Below are 19,349 nucleotides of genomic sequence, written 5' to 3' on the forward strand. Positions count from 1 at the left end.
TTTGAGCTTATTTACTCAGATCAATATAGAATCAGATATAAAAAAAAGTGATGTCCCCAAATAACCTGTGTCTTACTGCTCTGTTGAAGGCGGCCGAAAGGCTGAACTGTTCTCTGTTCGTGCATCCCTGGGATATGCAGATGGATGGACGAATGGCCAAATACTGGCTGCCTTGGCTCGTAGGTTTGTGCTGGACTGGGGTTGGGAATACAGCACCAACTCTTGGGTTTTTCCAGTTATCTTTAGAACTCTGTTCTGCCAGAGGAAGAAAGTGGGATTAGGTTGAGAGTAATAGCAACTACCCATGGTTGGGTTTTTACTCAGATAAATACAACTTAACAGATCTACCTGACTACATTGTCTCCTGTTAACTGTGTATCGTAGCTAGCAACAATCACTTCAAGACTCAGTTTCTCCAACTCTGTCAGTTCCTTGGGAGCTAAAGCATCAGACATGAGCCAAATGCCGCTTCTAGCAGTGGGGAGCTCTTGGAGAAATTCACATCAACCCAAAAACTTTGCCAGCCTTAGCTCCAAGAGGCAGCAGAGACTTGGCAGGATTAGCAGTAACCATTAACATTTAGTGAGTTGTTAACTAAGTACCAGATACTATCGCAGAACCCTAAAAATAAGCCATTGCCAGGAACCAACCATCACTGCTGTATAAACTGAAGTCATGTTGGCTCCAAGGTATGTTTGAGGGGAAGGTTTTTATTGTAGATATGAGGGAGAGAACCAATAGAGGCTTCTAGAAGAGTCCATAACAGAGAAAGTAGCAGACTGAACATGACAAGCAGACTGGATTTAGCCATTAGTGGAGAGAGGAGATGAGAAAGATTAACAAAGAGAGGGGCAAGAGATGCAGAAAAAGAGAGAGCCAAGAGAGGGCAAGAGTGTGCATAGCAGAATAGTGGAGCCAGTAAGAAGAATGAAAAGAATCCCAGCACTCAGGAGGCAGAGGCAGGCAGATCTTTGTGAGTTCAAGGCCAGCCTGATCTACAGAATGAGTTCCAGGACAGCCAGGGCCGTTACACAGAGAAATCCTGTCTAGAAAAACCAAAAGAAGAAAGGGACAGAGGGAGGGAGGGAGAGAGGAGAGGAGAGGGGAGGAGAGGAGAGGAGAGGAGAGGAGAGAAGAAAGAGAAGAGAAGAGAAGAGAAGAGAAGAGAAGAGAAGAGAAGAGAAGAGAAACTAGGGGAGGAAAGTTTCTCCTGGAGGAGGTGCTGGCTAAGAGGGAGTGAGAAAAACCAGGACACCATCATGGACTCTGAAATGTGTAATAGGTACTTGTGTTACCGAGGGAGGCTGAAGGCTGGCATGCACTTTGGTATGCTAATTGGCACCACGGGCAGTCATCTGTCCCTTCTGATAATGAAATGGCTCCTTTGGTAGAAGGGAACCAGCTTCACAAGTTCCCGAGGAAAGCTGGTTTTGTCTAACTGGCAGAATGAGGAAACAGACAAGAGAACTGACCAGTGTTTGCTAAACACCTCCAATGTGAAGTCATAACCAAAAACTTTATTGACGTTATTATTTACAAAACTCCACAAAAACCCTACAAGACAAGAGGAAGAACATCTTCCATGAAGAAACACAGCTAGAACATCAAATAACTGCTCCCAGGCCAAGAGGCAGAACACTACAAAAGCTATCATTCTGCCCGGAAGACTAACACCATGCATCTAAAACTGAAAGGAGAGGGGCTGGGAACTCAGCTCAGTGATAGAGCACTTATCTATCAAGCTCAAGGATGTGGGTTTGCTCCTCAGCCCTGAGAAGAAACCTGAAGGGCAATCGGTGTTACTGGTAGTCAGGGCCAGGCCAGGGATTTCCAGCTTCTCACCCCTTACCTAAAAAAGCTGAAAATAAAGACTCACACGGATTTTCAGGACAACTTTATTCGGGGTGAACAGATAGTACAGATGGTAGAGGATACATTGTCAATACTGACAGTCTGGGTCTCTGTTCTGTTTGTTAGATTGGGTCATGTGTGTTTTGTTGTTTTTTCTGTAAGTGAAGGTGGACTGGACTGATCCAGGGTGCGTGGAAAGAAAAGGTTTAGTGTAAATATAAAGCTGCCATGGAACTCTCTAGTGTGGTAGAGAGAATAGCCAGAGGCATTTGGGGAGTCCGGAGCTACCATGGCTCCCTCTCAGAAGGCAGAGAGGAGCAGAGAGAAAGGCCAGGAGTAGGGTGGGAGAGTGGTGGGCTTGAAAGGGCGCAGGTGGCTGCAGGGTTGGGGGAAGAAGAACTTGTAAACTGGAGTGGCCTGAGGGTTTAGATCCAGAAGAACCCGATGGTTTTGAAACTCGCCATAGCTACATGTTAGTTGGGAATGAAGGAGTCTGAAGGTTGGTGTAGGCTTTGGCATGTAACTAAATGCCTGTTTCATGAGGTAGAAAGAGAGAAGGGAAGTGGCTCCTCTTGGCGAAGAGAAACTCGGTTTCTGAGCAGTGTTGCTTGTGAGCTTATATCTATCTGCCAGTAATCCTGTGTCCAGCCAGAACTGAGTCCAGACTCATCTTGAAACTTAGCCAGTGGCTGCCTTTTGGGGTTTGGGACCTAACACTTACCATGAGTGCCACTTCCCATAATGCATTTCATTTTAATTATATACCTGCCCAGTTATGCATAGGCGTAAGGTGATAATAGAGGACTCTCCCTAATAGGCTACGGGAAGAAATGGTTTTGCCTTACTGTATATGTACCCCAAACCCATTCAGGGCAGATAGGTCCTTTTCGTCTTCCTAGCTGGATATATTGGGAATACACTTGAGCAGAAATGAACGAAATTTGATGGTTACCTCAGCTGGGGAAACCTGACATCACGCAGAGATGAGAATGCATGTAATCTGGTGCAGGTCGGCAGCCTAGGAGTTCTGAGGTCGCTCGGTTCACTGTTTGAAGAGGTGTGCACGTATGTTTGCACAGTGTGTGCAAGCAAAGGGATTGGGCTGCCAAGGGTGTTATTACAAGGGGAGGCGTGTACAACCCCAAACTAAACAGGAATTTCAAGCTAAACTACCTCCAATGCTTGCCTGCCCCATCAGGACCAAAGCCAGGCCCGTTGTCAGTTCCATCTCTTAGACTACTCTCCTTGAAACAGCAAATGGGGGCCGTCAATGGTTCTTCTTGACTAAGTAACGCCCTGTCTACATTCGGATCATTTCTGAGCACAGGGACCCCATGTTTCACCTCACTGACAATCCCCCAGTCTAGCTGTTGCTCTGCAGCCACTGTCACTAAGCTTCTCGCTGAAGTTAACCAGCCCTGAATCACGTAACCCGTTTCCTCTTCTAGGAATGCCGTCAGAGACCACTGTGGCCATTTGTTCCATGATCATGGGTGGGGTGTTTGAGAAGTTCCCCAAACTCAAAGTGTGCTTTGCACATGGAGGTGAGACCCTATTCATATCAGCTCAGACTGGCCTAAGAAAATGCCACCGACAGGGTGACTTAGAGCAACATTTTCTCACGGTTCTGGAGGCTAAACATCTGAGACTATAGTGCTGACAGGGTTGGTTTCTGATGAGGGCTTTCCTCCTAGCACACAGATGGCCTCCTTCTCCCTGTATTCTCATGCGCCCCTTCCTCTGCGCATTCATGGGTGAGGAGAGGACAAAGGACAGTACTTGAAGAAAAGAGATGGTTCTGGTCTCTTCTTTTGTGTGGTTATTTAGCATGTTTATTTGTGGGTGCATGTGTGTGTGGATGCATGCGTGTGGATGCATGTGTATATGGATGCATGTGTATGTGGATGCATGTGTGTGGGGTGCATGTGTATGTGGATGCATGTGTGTGTGGATGCATGTGTGTGTGGACACATGTGTATGTGGGTGCACGTGTGTGTGGATGCATATGTGTGTGGATGCATATGTGTGTGGATGCATGTGTGTGTGGATGCATGTGGAGGACAAGGCCAAGGAGGCCAATATTGGGTATTGGTCCTCTGGTGCCACCCACCTTTTTATTCCTTTTTTGTTTGTTTAAAGACAGGGTCTCTCACTAAACCTGGAGCACACCAATCTGGCTAAACTGGTTGGCTAAAAAGCCTAGGGATCCTTCTATCTCCACCTCCCCAGAACAGGGATTAGAGGTGGGTATCTGAGTTTTGTTTGTTTTTTTTTTTTTCAAGACAGGGTTTCTCTGTGTTTTTTTTGTTGTTTTTTTGAGATCCGCCTGCCTCTGCCTCCCGAGTGCTGGGATTAAAGGCGTGTGCCACCACCGCCCGGCTGACTTTTTTTTAATGTACATTTGGCATTCAAAGTCAGGTCTTCACACTGTCACTGCGTGGTGGTTCACTTTACCAAGTGAACTGTTTCCCTATCCATTTTTTATTTGTTTTTTATTATTTATTTGTAGTGGTACTGAGCATTGACTCTAGAGCCTCACACATGCTAGGCATGCTGTATGTCAAGCTACATCCAAGCTTTATTGTTATTGTTATGTTGTTATTGTTGTTGATGTGTGTGTGTGTGTGGTGTGTGCCATGTGTGTGCAGCTGCCTTCTGAGACCAGAAGAGGGTGTCAGAGCCACTGGCACTAGTTCCAGGTAGTTGTGAGCCACCTTTCATGGGTGCTGGGTATCATAGGTCTTCTGTAAGAACAACAAGAACCTCCTGAGATGTTTCTCCAGCTACTTACATTTATTTTGAGACAATTTCTCACTAAAGTTTCCCAGGTTGGCCTTAAACTCACTCTGTAGCCCAAGCAATTATTAGTCTTTGGGCTTGCAATCCCATCCCCCTGCCTCTGCTTCCTTGCAGGTGGTGCTTTCCCCTTCACAGTGGGAAGAATCGCCCATGGATTCAACATGCGCCCAGATCTCTGTGCCCAGGACAATTCATCTGACCCCAGGAAATACCTTGGCTCCTTTTACACAGACTCCCTGGTTCACGATCCTCGCTCTCTCAAGCTGTTGACAGATGTCATAGGAAAGGTAAGTTGGGGGTCCCTTTTGGATGGTTTGTGGAGATCAGAAGTCTGAACCAGCTGCCTTCTACTTAACAAGTTAGACACTTTTGAGGAAAAAGGAAAGTTTGAATTAGTAAAATATCTGAAATGTGTACTGTTGTTTCTTGGTATCCAAAGGGAATTGATTCCAGGACTCCAAAAGATAGAAGTCCCTCAGATGCCCAATTGTTTTATATGAAGTGGCATAGGTTTTGTATATAATTTTTACACACCTTCCTAAATGCATCATTTATAATCATAATACAAGGTAGGTGGTATCTACTTGGTGTTTATTATATTGCTTGGGAGATAATTAAAGGGAAACATCTTCCACATGTTAAAAACAAAAGCTATTTTCCAAAGTATGTTCTTCATATTGAGTCATCATGATATATTCATAGATGCATATAATATACTTTGGTCATGTTTACTCCCATTATCCCCTCTCTCTACTGTTTAGTTTTTAGTTTGTTTTCCATTGCTGTGAGTGACACCATAACCAAAGGCAACTTGGTGAGGAGAAGGTTTACTTGGCTTACAGATTATAGTCCATTATAAACTAGAAGGGAATCTCAGTGCAGGGACCTGGAGGCAGGAACTGAAGCAGAAACCAAGGAGAAATGCCGCTTACAGGTTTGTGTCCCGCTGCCCCAGCTAGCTCAGTACCTTTCTCATACAATACAAACCCACCTGCCCAGGTACGGCAGCACCCACAGTGGCTGGGCCCTCTCACATCAACTCACCATCAGAAAAACACCACACAAGATGCCTACAGGCCCATCTGAGGCGGGCATCACATCAATTGAGATGTCCCAGGTATGTCTAGGCTGGCGTCAGGTTGACAAAAACTAACAAGCCTACCCCCAACTCCCACTCTTCTCCCGGCTTTGGGAGAATGGCCCAATGAGCTTCGTTAGGGTGATTAGGGGTGAGGGGTTACCTACAGCAGCAAGAGCATGGGTGAGAGGTTGTTTCAAGCATTTCCTATGCACAGTTGGTTGGATGTAAGCCCTGGAGAGCACAGAAGAAGACTAAGAACGTAGAAGAGCAATCCCATTTCAGTTCCATCTCAATACACATAGGGATCTGTAGGTTCCAACTTCATCCGGAGGGGGTAGAGCTTTATTTTTTTAATTTCTCCATTTCTATTTTCTTGGTGATTTTGCCTGCATGTGTGTCTGCATGAGGGTGTTGGAGGTTGCAGACAGTTGTGAGCTGCCATGTGGGTGCTGGGAGTGGTCCCCTGGAAAAGCAGTCGGAGCCATCTCTTCAGCCCCATAGAATCTTCTATTCTGGAAATGGTGAAAATGGGAGCAAGTGTGCCAGCAGGAAAACACAACGGAGAGAAGCCCAAGGCAACTGTGAGTCCTGAACTCATAGCAACAGAAGAGGGAAGAGATAGGGAGCTGGGCAAAGGGCCACTCTGAACAGAGTGTTCTCTAGTGTTTTGGGGAATGGAAGCACCATGAGGAAAATACCACTGTCAAGTTCAAAGCCCATCCTCAGAGCGATACCACCAGCCATGGGGATGCTATTCCCACCTTGACACCCGAGGCAGCACGCTTTGGCCAAAGAAGAAAAGCACGGGAAGTTTACCATGATATCCCGTGGGAACGGCAGGTAGTGGGCACGTGTGTGTACATCCTGAGTAGGGCTCCTAAGGAAGGTAATGGTTCTAATGTCTTGTCCTCCTGGTGTGACAGCTTGAATGACTATAATTTGGGCATGAAAACCTAAAGTTGTGTATGCCCTCAAAGGCCGGTAGACCCAGGCAGGACCCAGAAGCTGTATTCATTACTCTCTTTAAAATTGTCATGTTCCCCAATCCTAGTTATAATCACATCAGCAAAGTCTCTTTTTTATTTTTATTTATCTATTTATTTTTATTTTTGGTTTTTTGGGAAAGGGCTTCTCTGTAGCATTGGGGCCTGTTCTGGAACTAGCTCTTGTAGACCAGGCTGGCCTCAAACTCATGGAGATTCGCCCACTTCTGCCTCTTGAGTGCTGGGATTAAAGGCATGTGCCACCAGTGTCCGACTAGCATTCTCTTTTTAAAACAACCCCCAAATCAGAATGACCCTTAGAACTTTTGTTTATTTTCTTAGGGCATTCCTCAACTACTTTATAAATAGTTGGCTTTTACATTTTTATTTCTAATTTCTTGTAAATAATCATTATTTTCTGGCCTTAAATAGTTTTAGATAATCTGTTTTGTTGGGTATGTATAAAACATTCTATTTTTTATTTTATTTTAAAAAGTATCTTCATACTTTTGTTCATTTACATATATTTTGGTCATTTTCTCTTTTCCTAGCACCTCTTAGATTCTCCCTACCTCTCTACCCACCCAATTTTATGTTCTCTCTCTTTCTTCTTCCCCTCTCTCTCAAAAAACAGTAATACAAAAAAAAAATTCCCAACATTTTTCTTACTTCTCTGATTCTGAGAATTTCTGCAAGTGTACTTAAACCTGCAAGTCTCCATCCAAGTGTGTGTGTGTGTGTGTGTGTGTGTGTGTGTGTACGTGTGCACACACACGCACATGTAAGTGCTTAGAAACAACTTCTGGTGTCAGTCCTGGCCATCCACCTGTTTGAACAGTCTCATCACCGCTGCATCCACCAGGCCCACCGTCTTCCCAGGATTCTCCTGTCTCCACTTACCTTCTCTCCCTGTAGATGTGCTGCCAAATTTGCCTTTACAAAGATTCTGGAAATCCAAACTCAGTGATCTGACATCGCTGAAAAGGTTCTTCCTCATCAAAGGAAGATATTATTCCCAAGGCTATGACAGACAGTAGGGTATGGCATGCTTATAGAAATACTTCTAAAATGACTTGAGACAAAAGGGTTTCCTGCCAGATTCTCACCTAACTTGACATTTCCATCTATCTTAACACTTCCCTCTCCAAATAACTTTAAATAACGTCTCCCAGTGCACTGCAGTACAAAAAAGGGAAACCCTGTTTTGATGCCTGTGAGCCTCCTGAGGGCTTCTAACGTTCCCTCAAGTTGTGGACAAGGAGAGGAAGTCCTTGTTCCAGCACACGTTGGCTAGGTGACTATTCTAGTTTTATTTCTGTTGCTGTGATAAAATACCCTGGCAGAGAGCAGCATAGGAGACAACGGGGTTTCTTTCAGCTTACAATTCCCGGTTACAATCCATCATTGTGGATAAGTCAAGGCAGGAGCTGGAAGCGGCTGATCGCGTCCCATCCACAGTGGAGAGCGCGGAGAAATGATGTGTACAAACTCACGAGCTTGCTTGCTCGTGCTCAGCTTAATTCCTCCACTCTAAACAGATCGGTACCCCTACCTCACACTTTCTGTCTCAAGCTCACTGCCAAGTGCCTCAGCTACACATCTTGGCTAGCACAGCTGGCTCTCACCGGATCCTTCAAGGGGTCTCTCTAAAACACAGAAGATGTGAAACCGCACGTTAGCACATCCAGACACGTACCTTTAGAAACTGCTTCAGAATCGTAGTAGATCCCCAGGAAATAGACGCTTCAAAGTTCAATTTTTGGGAGGCTGGGAGCAGATGGGATGAGAACCTGATACTATTAGCAGTTTTGTATATCCCAGGGAGCTCGGGCCAGCAGACAACAGAGCTCGTGGAATAGTGCTGTCCACAGTCAGAGTGGGTCTTCTCACATCAATTAATCTGACCTAGAAACTCCCTCACAGACAGGCCTAGAGGTTTGTCATCTCTAGGTGATTCTAGATGCTGTCAAACTGATGAGCAATATTAACTTATATCATGACAAGAAGTTAATAATTTTTAAATTATTTTTAAATAACTCTTCAAAGTATTTTTACTCCAATATTTATTAAGCATCTATCAAGTAGAGACGTTACCAAGTGATGGGGTGCGTGGTCTCCTTCCTGAAAACCCACACACATCTCGAGGATCCTCATTCTTTTACTTTCCTCCCTGCTGCCATCCCCTTTCCCTCAAAACAAGAACTCCAAATTAACAAGGCTTTCATTTCTAGTTCTTTCCTATACCCAATATTTCAGGACTAATTACATCAGGGTTCCTTCTTTTGTATATTCAAACATTGTTAAAAAGACGTTGCGTTTTTTGCTGTACATGCATACATATGTGTGGGGATATGGCTATGTGCAGATGAGTGCACTGTCTACAGTGGCTAGAAGAAGTCAGATCCCAGTGAGCTGGAGTTACAGGCCATTGGGAGCAGCCTGAAATGGGTGCTGGGAACTGAACTACGGACCAGCTCAGCTAGGGCCCTGGGACAGATGGAATAGGGTCTCAGGAATAGGTGGGTAAGGAGTTGACAAGTGACAAACAGACACAAGACTCTAAGGAATTGCATCTGAATGCGTCTTTGCTAGGCATGAGGCTCACCCTTTATACAGAAAAGATTGTTTAACAGCATGTATTGTTTTTTCTTGTGATACAAATTTTTCTTAGAATCATTATACAAGATACATGAGAATAGATTTTCATCAGACAGATGTCCCTGGTGTGAGTCTGCGGTTGGTCATACTAGACATGGCTTGGCATTAGTTTCAATATAAATCTTTATCTAGGCTATGAGTTTATGGCATTTTGAGCTAAGGGCAAGTGGTTGTGGTTAACAGCCACACAGTCTATGGTTCTTTTATATTTCTGTAATTTATGCAGAAGAACTTCTTTTTTCCTTTTTCTTCTTCATATTTCTAACTCCTTTTTAAACCTTTCCCAAAACCAATCTCAAGAAGTTATAGGCATTTATCTCTTATAGTAAGGAGGCCGCCTGTTGGTTCCCAGTCACTCAGCCCCAAAATAAACACACAGAAACTACATTATTTAAAAAAAAACTGCTTGGCCTATTAGCTCTAACTTCTTATCAGCTAGCTCTTACATTTTAATTTAACCCATTCCCAGTAATCTGTGAATCACCAGGAGGTCGTGGCCTACCAGCAAAATTTCAGTATGTCTATCTTCGACAGTGGCTCCATGGCTTCTCTCTGACTCAACCTCCTTTCTCCCAGCATTCAGCCTAGTCCTCCCCGCCCAGCTCTTAGTGCCCTGCTCTGCTATTGGCTCAAAGCAGTCCTTTATTAACCAATGGTATTCACAGCATGCAGAGGGGAATCCCACATCAATCTCTTTCTTCTATCCTTATACCATTTTTGCTGAATATGTTTTAATTGCTTAATTAAGTTTGCCTTTTGTTCTTTATTTGATAAGCACCAGATTAAACTTGGAAACCTTTTTCCCTTGAATGTTAACTCATCTTCCTCCATTAGCATCATATACTCTATATATGGCAATGGCTCATCAGTAGACTCTGGAAACTTAAACATACTATCTTCCCTTCCAGAAGAAACCAGACTGTGTTCCTTAGAACATGAGCAGGTAATGCCAAAAGTGCAAGAGCTCCAATGCAGGAAGCACAGCACACACACACACACACACACACACACACACACACACCTTCTCTAAAGGCACTCTTCCTTGAAGCTTGTGCCACGTCTTACATGAGCGTGGAATCTGCGTGACACCCATTCAAGACATTGTTCCTTCAACTCACTCACACATTTACTAAAGTAATTTTCAAGTTGATTATAAGCATTGTGTCAATGTTATATCCCAACTATCTCAAAAGTCCAATTCAAAGAATTATTATTGGCAGAGTCAGCTCATAGGAAAAATAATGGCTAAATAATTATTATTAACTGGATTTATTTCAAAATGGAAGAATCTAAGAATGATGGATTTAAAAATTAAAAAAATCTAAGGAATTAAGGATGATAGACCAGTTTCAAAACCAATAAAATTATAAAATTACTATCAAACTGAAGATGATCAAAAGTTACTGTGTTGGATGAATAAGAATGGTCTCCAATGGTTCATATATTTGAATACTTACTCACCAGGGAGCAGAAATGTTTGAAAGGATTAGAAGGCTTAGGAGGTGTGGCTCTGTTGGAGGAAGTGTGTCACAATGGTGGACTTGAGGTTTCAAAAGTCACGCCAGCACCCCCCTCTCTCTCCCTATGAATCAGTATGTACCTCTCAGTTACTGCTCCAGTGCCATGCCTGTTGATTCGCACCATGATGATAATGGACTAAGCCTCTGAAACTGTAAGCAAGCTCTCAATTAAATGCTTTCTTTTACAAGGGTTGGTTATGGTGTGTCTCTTCACAGCAATAGAGCAGTGGCTGAGACAGTTACCAATAGAAGGCATGCATATAGATAATAGGTAAGAAAAGTTTAAAACTCAGATAGTAGTTACAAGTGGATATATAACCTTCTATAGAAAGAAGTCGAGAACAAGCCTAAATAATAATTTAAAATTTCCAAACCATGAGTTTGTTAGTCTGTGGTAGCATTCAAAAATAAATAAATTCAAGGGACTGGGGAGACGAGATGACTCAATCGGTAAAGTACTAGCAGTGCATGCTTGGGTACCTAAATTTGATCCCCAGAACCCATATAAAAGCTGGATATACAGCATGAGCCGGTTTACTCCCAATGCCCTGAGAAGCTCAAGGGCCAGCCAGCCTGGTATATGCAGCAGAAAAACAACAGAAAGACCCTGCCTGAAACAAGATGAAAGGCAAGGATTGACGCCTGACACTATCTTCTGAATGAACACACACACACACACACACACACACACACTTAAGAAGGAAACCAAGGAAATATTGAAGTCAGAAGGGTTGAATGGCAGAAGACTTGAAGACTGCTTTTCACTGTGTTAGACTCGTTTGCCTTCTCCATATTAAAACAGGACAGACTGTTTTCTAAAGCATATTTATATCTGAGAATGCCATCATGCTGGGAAGGGAAGAATTCTTAATTAGAAAATTAATGCCTAGGTTTCATCTCATGTTAATGTAGCTGACGAGTGTAGTATAAAGAGTGGGACTCTAAAATCATGTTGTATTTTGGAAATGTAAACAGCTTTAGCAAGAAGAGGAGATGAACCTCTGGTGAATACCAAGCAGAGAGTTAGAACAAGATCAGCTGCTGGCACAGATGTGAGGAGACATAACTTTGTGTCTTTAGGGCCTCTACAGCAGGTGTATTTACTTGGCTTCATATACAAATGAATACAGAAATCTATAAATAGACTTGGTAGTCTATTGTGGACTTTGAAACTGTGGTGTGTGTGTGTGTGTGTGTGTGTGTGTGTGTGTGTGTTGGACATCATATGTTCTATTCTATCACTCTGCTTTATTCTCTTAAGAATTCTCACTGAATCTGGAGCTAGGCCAACACTACCCCTGTCTTTGCCTCCCACAGCACCAGGATTATGGGCAAATAAATGCACAGACATATTCAGTTGAGGTGCTGAGATTTGAACTCAGTTCCTCGTGATTAAGCAACAAGCACTCTCTGAATTATCTCCCTAGACACCAATTATACATACATACACATACATATACACAACACAAGGTCTCACTCTGCAGACTAGACTGGCCTCTAACTCACAGAGATCCACCTGCCACTACCTCTCCAGTGCTAGGATTAAAGACATGTTCCACCAATGCCCAGGTCAAATTTCTAGTTTTTAAATGACCATTTCCTCCAGTGTATACTACCAACTGAAGTATTTTTTAAGTTTGAAGTTATTTTGGACACATATATATGGTATCATGTGATTTTGATATATGTGTAAATGGTGTAATGTTTCAGTGAGGTTAAACATGTCTACTCAAGCATATCTCTATGGTGACACCATAGGTCATTTCTCCTGGCTTTTTGAGATATACAGTACATTATTATTATTATTATTATGGATGATCATTCCCCTGTGGAGCATGCCAGATCTCCTAGGGTTCTTTAGTTGGTGTGTTGGTTGTTGCATCTGGAGGTAGGATCCTACTTTGTAGGTTAACTGGAGCTTACTAATAGGACCCAGGCTGACTTCGAACCCCGGTCTGCCTGCCTCTTAAAGCAGAGATTACAGGCATGCACCACCCCAGCTGGCACACATCAGAACTTCTTGTCCCTATTCCACTAATCAGCTTCCCCACTTCTCTCGTTCCTGTTCTTACAGTCTCTGGTGACTAACACTCTACTCTCGACTTCTATGAGCACAACTATTTTATAGACAACATATGAGTCTGCTGGCATTTACATGTCTGTGATGAGCCTATTTCACCTAACATGATGACTCCTGGTTCCATGACACTGAGAAAACAAAACATTCCATTCTTCTTTGAAATGAAAATATGTACACACACACAAACACACACACACACACACACACACTTTATTAAGGATGTCCTTTCTTCAGCGTGGAAACACTGCCTGATTTTGTTCAAGTTCAAGGACTGCAGTTTACTTCTAGTCTTCCTAGTCTGTTGTTTGCCTGGGTTCTTGTTTGTATGAAAACAGTGTTGTTTGGGTGACTATGGCTTTGTAGTACACTTTAAAATCAATGTGGTTACTCCTGTTTTGTCTTTTTGGTTCAAGACTATTAAGGATCATTTGTGGTTCCATAAAAATTATAAGATTGTTTTTCTATTCCCATAAAAAAAAACTGCCATTGCTATCCAACATGGTGGTCACACCTTTAATCTCAGCACTCGGGAGGCAGAGACAGGTGGATCTCTGTGAGTTCAAGGCCAACCTGGCCTACAAAGAGAGTTCTAGGACATCCAGGACTGTTACATAGGAAAAAAACCCTGTCTCAAAAACAAACAAAATGTCATTGGTCTTTTGAGAGGGGTTGGACTAAATGTGAATTGATTTGGGTAGTGTGGCTACTTTAGCAATATGAATTCTTCTAGCCCATATCAAAGGGCATCTTTCCATTTATTGTGGCTTCAATTTCTTTCATCAATACAGTTTTCATTACAGAGGTCTTTCACCTCCTTGTTTAAACGTATTCCCAGGTATATTAGTATTTTGTTCTAACTAGTATACGTGGGCTCAGACAGTTTTGCTGCTGTTACGTAGACATACACTGATTTCTTCAAATTGATCGTGTACCCTGAAACTTAACTGAATTCTTTAACTAATTCTAAAGAGCTGTGGAACTTGTAGGGCTTCCTATACATATGATCATATCTGCAAAGAGAAACAGTTTTACTTCCTCTTGTCCAGACTGAACTGCCCCTTCCTCCTTCTTCCTGCCTAGGTGCTATGGGTTAGAACTTCTAGGTTCTACCTATAGATGAAAGTGCACAATCTTTGTCCTGTTCCATATCTTTCTTGTTTTGTTTTGTTTTTAAAGACAGGGTTTCTCTGTGTAGCTCTGGTTGTCCTGAAACTTGCTCTGTAGACCAGGCTGGTCTCAAACTCACAGAGATCCTCCTGTCTCTGCCTCTTGAGCTAGAATTAAAGGTGTGCACTGCCTGCCATATCTTAAATAAAAAAACTTCAATTTTTTTTCTCATTCAATACAGTTTGAGCTGTGGGTTTGTCACATATGGCCTTCACCTTATTGAGGGAACTTTCGTTTAGAGTATTAACCTGGATAATTGGGGAGATGGTTCAGCAGCAAGAGCACTTTCTGTGCACTTATGAAGACCTGAGTTCAAATCCTAAGTACAAATGCAAAAAGCTGGGGCTGTAGAAGACAGATACAGGAAGATGCCCTCGCTCCATAGTGCATTCCTGGTTTTGGAAAGTACATTGTAGTTATAGAAGAAGCATCTTCTTAGCCAGATGCTGGCACATGTCTTTAATCACAGCCCTCTGAAGGCAAAGGCAGTATGACCTATGTCATTTTCTAGGCTAGCCCTGGTCTACAAAGCAAGTTATTTGCTAAAAAGGCTACCTGAAGAAACCCTTTCAAAAAAGAGGAGGAGGAGAAGGAGGAAGAAGGAAGTTAAGATGGTCCCATAGGTAAAGGAACTTGTTTGCCAAGCCTGACAACCTGGATTTGATCAGAACCCACAGGGTAGAAGGAAAGGACTAACTTCCACAATCTGTACTCTGATCTCCACATGTCACCCCCTACATACACACACACACATACACACACACACACACACACACACACCACAAATAAATAAATGTTATAAAAGAAGAAGAAAAAAAGAAAAAGTCCTATTTTTAAAAAATAAATGCTAATTTATTTAGTAATAAAGGGCCATGATGTCTCCAAAATCACCAAGGTTTCACTCATATATGTGTTTGTGTTGTGTGTGTGTACGTAGGTATGTATATGCAGACATACATAAATATAATTGAATCTAATAAAGCAAGGTGTCAAAATATAAATAGCTGGACTTGGGTGATGGTTATATGGCAGATACTTTCATTTCTTGGCAACTCTTCCATAGCTTTCAAACTCTATCAAATTAAAAATTAAACACCAGATCAATGAATTAGTATAAAGTGGAGTTCAGTGGGGCTGGCGAGTTATCTCAGTGGTTGAGACACCATCTTCTGGTCTCTCCACCAGCACCTTCACACATGGAGCACTCCCCACACACACACTCACACAAATCAGAGTTCCAGATGAACAGGGCATTGCAATCAGGGAATCAACCACCCATTAAAGTCAGTGAACTCTAAACAGCTTGCTGTGGCTGCGGGGCTGGGGCTCATTTAGAGAGCTCTAGTAGAAAGGATGCCACACTTCATTTGGGAAAACTCAAGAGAAATTAACACAGGAATTATTTACAAAGCTATGAAGAGTTAGACCACCATTTAGCCCCAAGCTTTTCTTTCCAACTCTATTTTCTTGCGGGGTCACCTGTGATGTATCACTATAAGAAAGGAGGAAATTTCATTCTATCTGAATATATGCATATGTCTTATCAAGCAAATGCTCATTTCTTATATTCCAGTATTCTGCATTTCAATTTGTAAGAAGATAAACTGGCTGAATGGCTCTTTCAATTAAGTGCTTATCATACAAGCGTTCTGACTCGGGTCTGATTCTGAGCGTCCATACTGAAAAGATGCCAGTGTGGTGTTACATACCTGTATTCCAAGCGCTCGGAAGGTGGAGACAGTGGCCCTAGGGATCACAGGCTAGCCAGATGAGCATATTTAATGGATTTCAGGCCAGTGAGAGACCCTGTTTCGGAAACCAAGGAGGACGGCACAGGAAGAATGAGACAACAAAAATTATATTCTGGCCTCCACGCTGTGCGTGCAGACTCAGAAGCAAGACTGGAAGTAGATTTGCAATCAATCCTTAGAAGACCTAATAGTGACACCTGCTGGAAAAAAATAGCAAAATGAAAACTGAGCCTTTAAATCTTTAAAATTTAGAGCAGTTCTGTTTCTATTAAACTAAGAAGGAGTTTGCTGTCTTACCAGACTGGTGTACATGATGAGCAGACTGAGAGAACAGAGGGCTCTGTAGTGTTCTCACATTTACAAATAAACTTGTGTTTTCTCCTTTTAGGACAAAGTCATTCTTGGAACTGATTACCCATTTCCACTAGGTGAGCAGGAGCCTGGGAAATTGATAGAGTCCATGGGAGAATTCGACAAAGAAACAAAGGTATGTGCCTTGGACCTCCATCTCCTTTCTGAGCTGAACAGAGAGACCACTATACTTCATTTGCCGACAGTTTTGACTGTCTTCTGAAACAGCTACTCTATCAAAAACAAGTCTTAACAGCTTTCCAATTTTAGCGTATGTGCTGCTGACGCAAGTGCAAAGGTCTTAATATCTTAAAATAAGTCCAGTAAACTAAATGCATAAATCTTCTGTGCATGCATGCATGTGTGTGTACGTGCACACGCGAGCACGCACACACACACACACACACACACACACACACATGGTTTTTAAAAAGTAATCAATGGCTCTATCTAATAAGTGCTTTTATCAAGCCAATCGTGCTTTAATAATAAAACATCTCTCCCTTTCTTTTTTATTCAGGATAAACTCACAGCTGGCAATGCCTTGGCTTTTTTAGGTCTTGAGAGAAAACTATTTGATGTCAAAATTAGCCACGAAAAAAACCTTCCAAGAAGCTACATCACTTCTGTCTCTGAACATGAGTCGCACACACACCGCTAGAATTCTATTTTGAATTATGTTACCCCAAAATGGAATATCCTCCTCAGGACAATGCAGAAGGATCAGGAATCCAAGTTCCAGGCTAGTCTGCGCTACTTGAGACTGTCTTTTATAAAGGGGGGTGGTGGTGGTGGAAGGGAGATATTATTCCCAAATACTCTAACTTATTAAAAACAAGATGTTTCATAAGGTTTCTATTCCGAAATGTAATGTACTGAAAAGCAGTACATTGCTACATATGCAAGTCAAAACTAAACTATTTAATTTGGAGATTAAGAATTAATGTATAATTGATGATGTACATAGAAAAAGATCCAACACCAGCCTTATTATAGAAGGCTCAGGTGGGTTCTTTACTTTGACCAAAGAAATGGGAATTGTGCCCAAATGATCTGTTTTTCCTGTTGTAACCCTCTCCGATAGTCTAGTCATTCACTGGGAATGTTTTTGTCTGCATAAACTACACACAGGCTATGCACAAATTCAAACGTTCCAAAAGCCAGTTAAGAAAGCAAGGCAAATGCTCATGGAATAATTGCTGAGTGATCCAACACAAAGCTCAAAAATACTTCAGTAAAATGTGTTGTAGTCTCCCAGAATCTGGCAGATATTAGAAGTTGGGCTGAGTACAGGAGGATGGACGGACATCTCTATTAAAACAAAAAGATGCTGGGCTGAACATGGTAGTATATGCCTCTAATGTCAGCACTCAGGAGGCAGAGGCAGACAATGGATTTCTGCTTGAGGCTAACCTGGTCTTCATAGCAAGCTCCAGGCTAGTTGGCCAAGGATACATAGTGAGACTCTGTCTCAAAAATAAATAAGTAATAAATAAGCAAACAGAAGAGGGAAGATAGAAGAAAAAGCTATGGGGACAGAGGTGTGGTTTCAGAGTGAATGAAACTCATTCTTAAGGGAATTTCATCTGTAAGTTTATTTTTACAGAGCAGGAGGTAGAGAGAGCTCTGGGGACTAAGTGGGTAGCACCATGACACCTTGTTCCAGGCCCTCCGTTCCATCCGAGTCACTGCAAAGGAACTTGAACCTGGGACAGGGTAGCAGACGGCATCTCTCCTTCACAGCAAATAATTTCTCCATGCCATATTCTTAACTTGGGACTCCTACTTCCTTTTCTTCCCACACAAAACCAGGATCACTACTAATGTGTACCTTGTGGTGACTCTTCAACAGAGAAAGAGATCTAGTTAATACTTGCTGACTCCTGTTCTGTTATTTCCACCATCTGTGTTTCAATGCCCCTCACCTTCCTGTTCCTCTTGTTTTCTAGAGTTTTCCCCAACTATCATTCTACTTACTACTCCAATCTGTCTTGAAAGAAAAAAAGTAAAATTGAACAAAAAACAATTGAAAGCATACGTTACTCCTTTTCTCCTTCCCAAAATCTTTAGAAGAAATTTCTACTCCTTTTCAAATATTTCATATCTGAGTACTACACACATAATATTTTTATTAGTTACTTTTGCCTCACTATGACCAAAAAGAGCACACACACACACACACACACACACACAAAATCTCAAGGGAAGTTTCAGTCCATTATGGTGGGGAAGCTGGCAGAGAAGAACAGCTCACACCACTGTGGGAAAGCAGCAGGGCTTGCTCCTTTTCCCTTTTTTCAGTCTGGGAACCCGCCCACATGATGGTGTCACCCACACTCAAGGAAGGCCACTGTCTCCTAGTCCTCTCTGGAAGGGTCTTCACAGACACACCTAGAAGTGTACTTTAGTAACCTCAAGATTAACCATCCCAAATCCATCCCTTGTCAATCTGACACTCCAACACATCTTCTCATACCATAAGATTCAATCCCTCCCCCATCTCCCAATGCTCCAAAGCTCTAGTCCAGTTTCCCTGAGACAGGGGCAAACATTTAGCTGTGTGCTCTGCTAGTATCAAGTTATATCGTCCCAAGTACATGTCAAAAACATTTCTATTCCCAAAGTAAAGAATCCAGGAAGGAGATGCTGAAAGCAAGACTGAAACCTGGCAGTGCAAATATTAAATCCGGTAGCTCCATGTCGGTACCCAGAGCTCACAGTGCTCTACCCAACAGGCTTGGGAAAGTCAACCCTATGGTCTTACCATTTGCAGGCCACCTAGCCTCTCCCAGGGTGGCTCCACACTGCCCGATACTTTCCTCAGGATACATCCCACCTTCCTGGTATCACCAACATCCTGGGGTCTTCACTACATCCATCGTAGATTTTACCCTCACAGCTTCATGCACTGCCCTCTAAGGAGCTGCCTTCAGGGACTCCAACATTGTTATGTGTTGCCTAGCCTCTGAGACTTTCCATCAAAATCTATGTGGAGGCTTCTATTGTGAGAGCCTGAGCAAGAAAGCTGTGAACTTACTGAGAACTGTGGATGGGGTAGAGTGTAGAACATTCTTACCACAAGGTGGCCTTCTAGAAAGAATTGTATAA

The 19,349-nt window shown here is 42.6% G+C and overlaps 1 protein-coding gene across 1 annotated transcript in view; it reads left to right on the forward strand.

Annotated features, from left to right (window-relative positions):
* The window catches only part of Acmsd (aminocarboxymuconate semialdehyde decarboxylase), a 35,876-nt gene extending 17,609 nt beyond the window's left edge, over positions 1 to 18,267 (forward strand). The window contains exons 6-10 of the mRNA XM_041648201.1: positions 90 to 183; positions 3,300 to 3,395; positions 4,765 to 4,937; positions 16,279 to 16,377; positions 16,762 to 18,267. Of these exons, the coding sequence (XP_041504135.1) occupies positions 90 to 183; positions 3,300 to 3,395; positions 4,765 to 4,937; positions 16,279 to 16,377; positions 16,762 to 16,902 (603 nt within the window). The 3' untranslated portion in view covers positions 16,903 to 18,267. The remainder of the gene's footprint in view (positions 1 to 89; positions 184 to 3,299; positions 3,396 to 4,764; positions 4,938 to 16,278; positions 16,378 to 16,761) is intronic.
* The last annotated feature ends 1,082 nt before the right edge of the window (positions 18,268 to 19,349 follow it).

This window comes from Microtus oregoni, unplaced genomic scaffold (assembly GCF_018167655.1).
Source record: "Microtus oregoni isolate MIOR12 unplaced genomic scaffold, Mior012 000003F_ref0000135, whole genome shotgun sequence".
Taxonomy (NCBI): Eukaryota; Metazoa; Chordata; class Mammalia; order Rodentia; family Cricetidae; genus Microtus; species Microtus oregoni.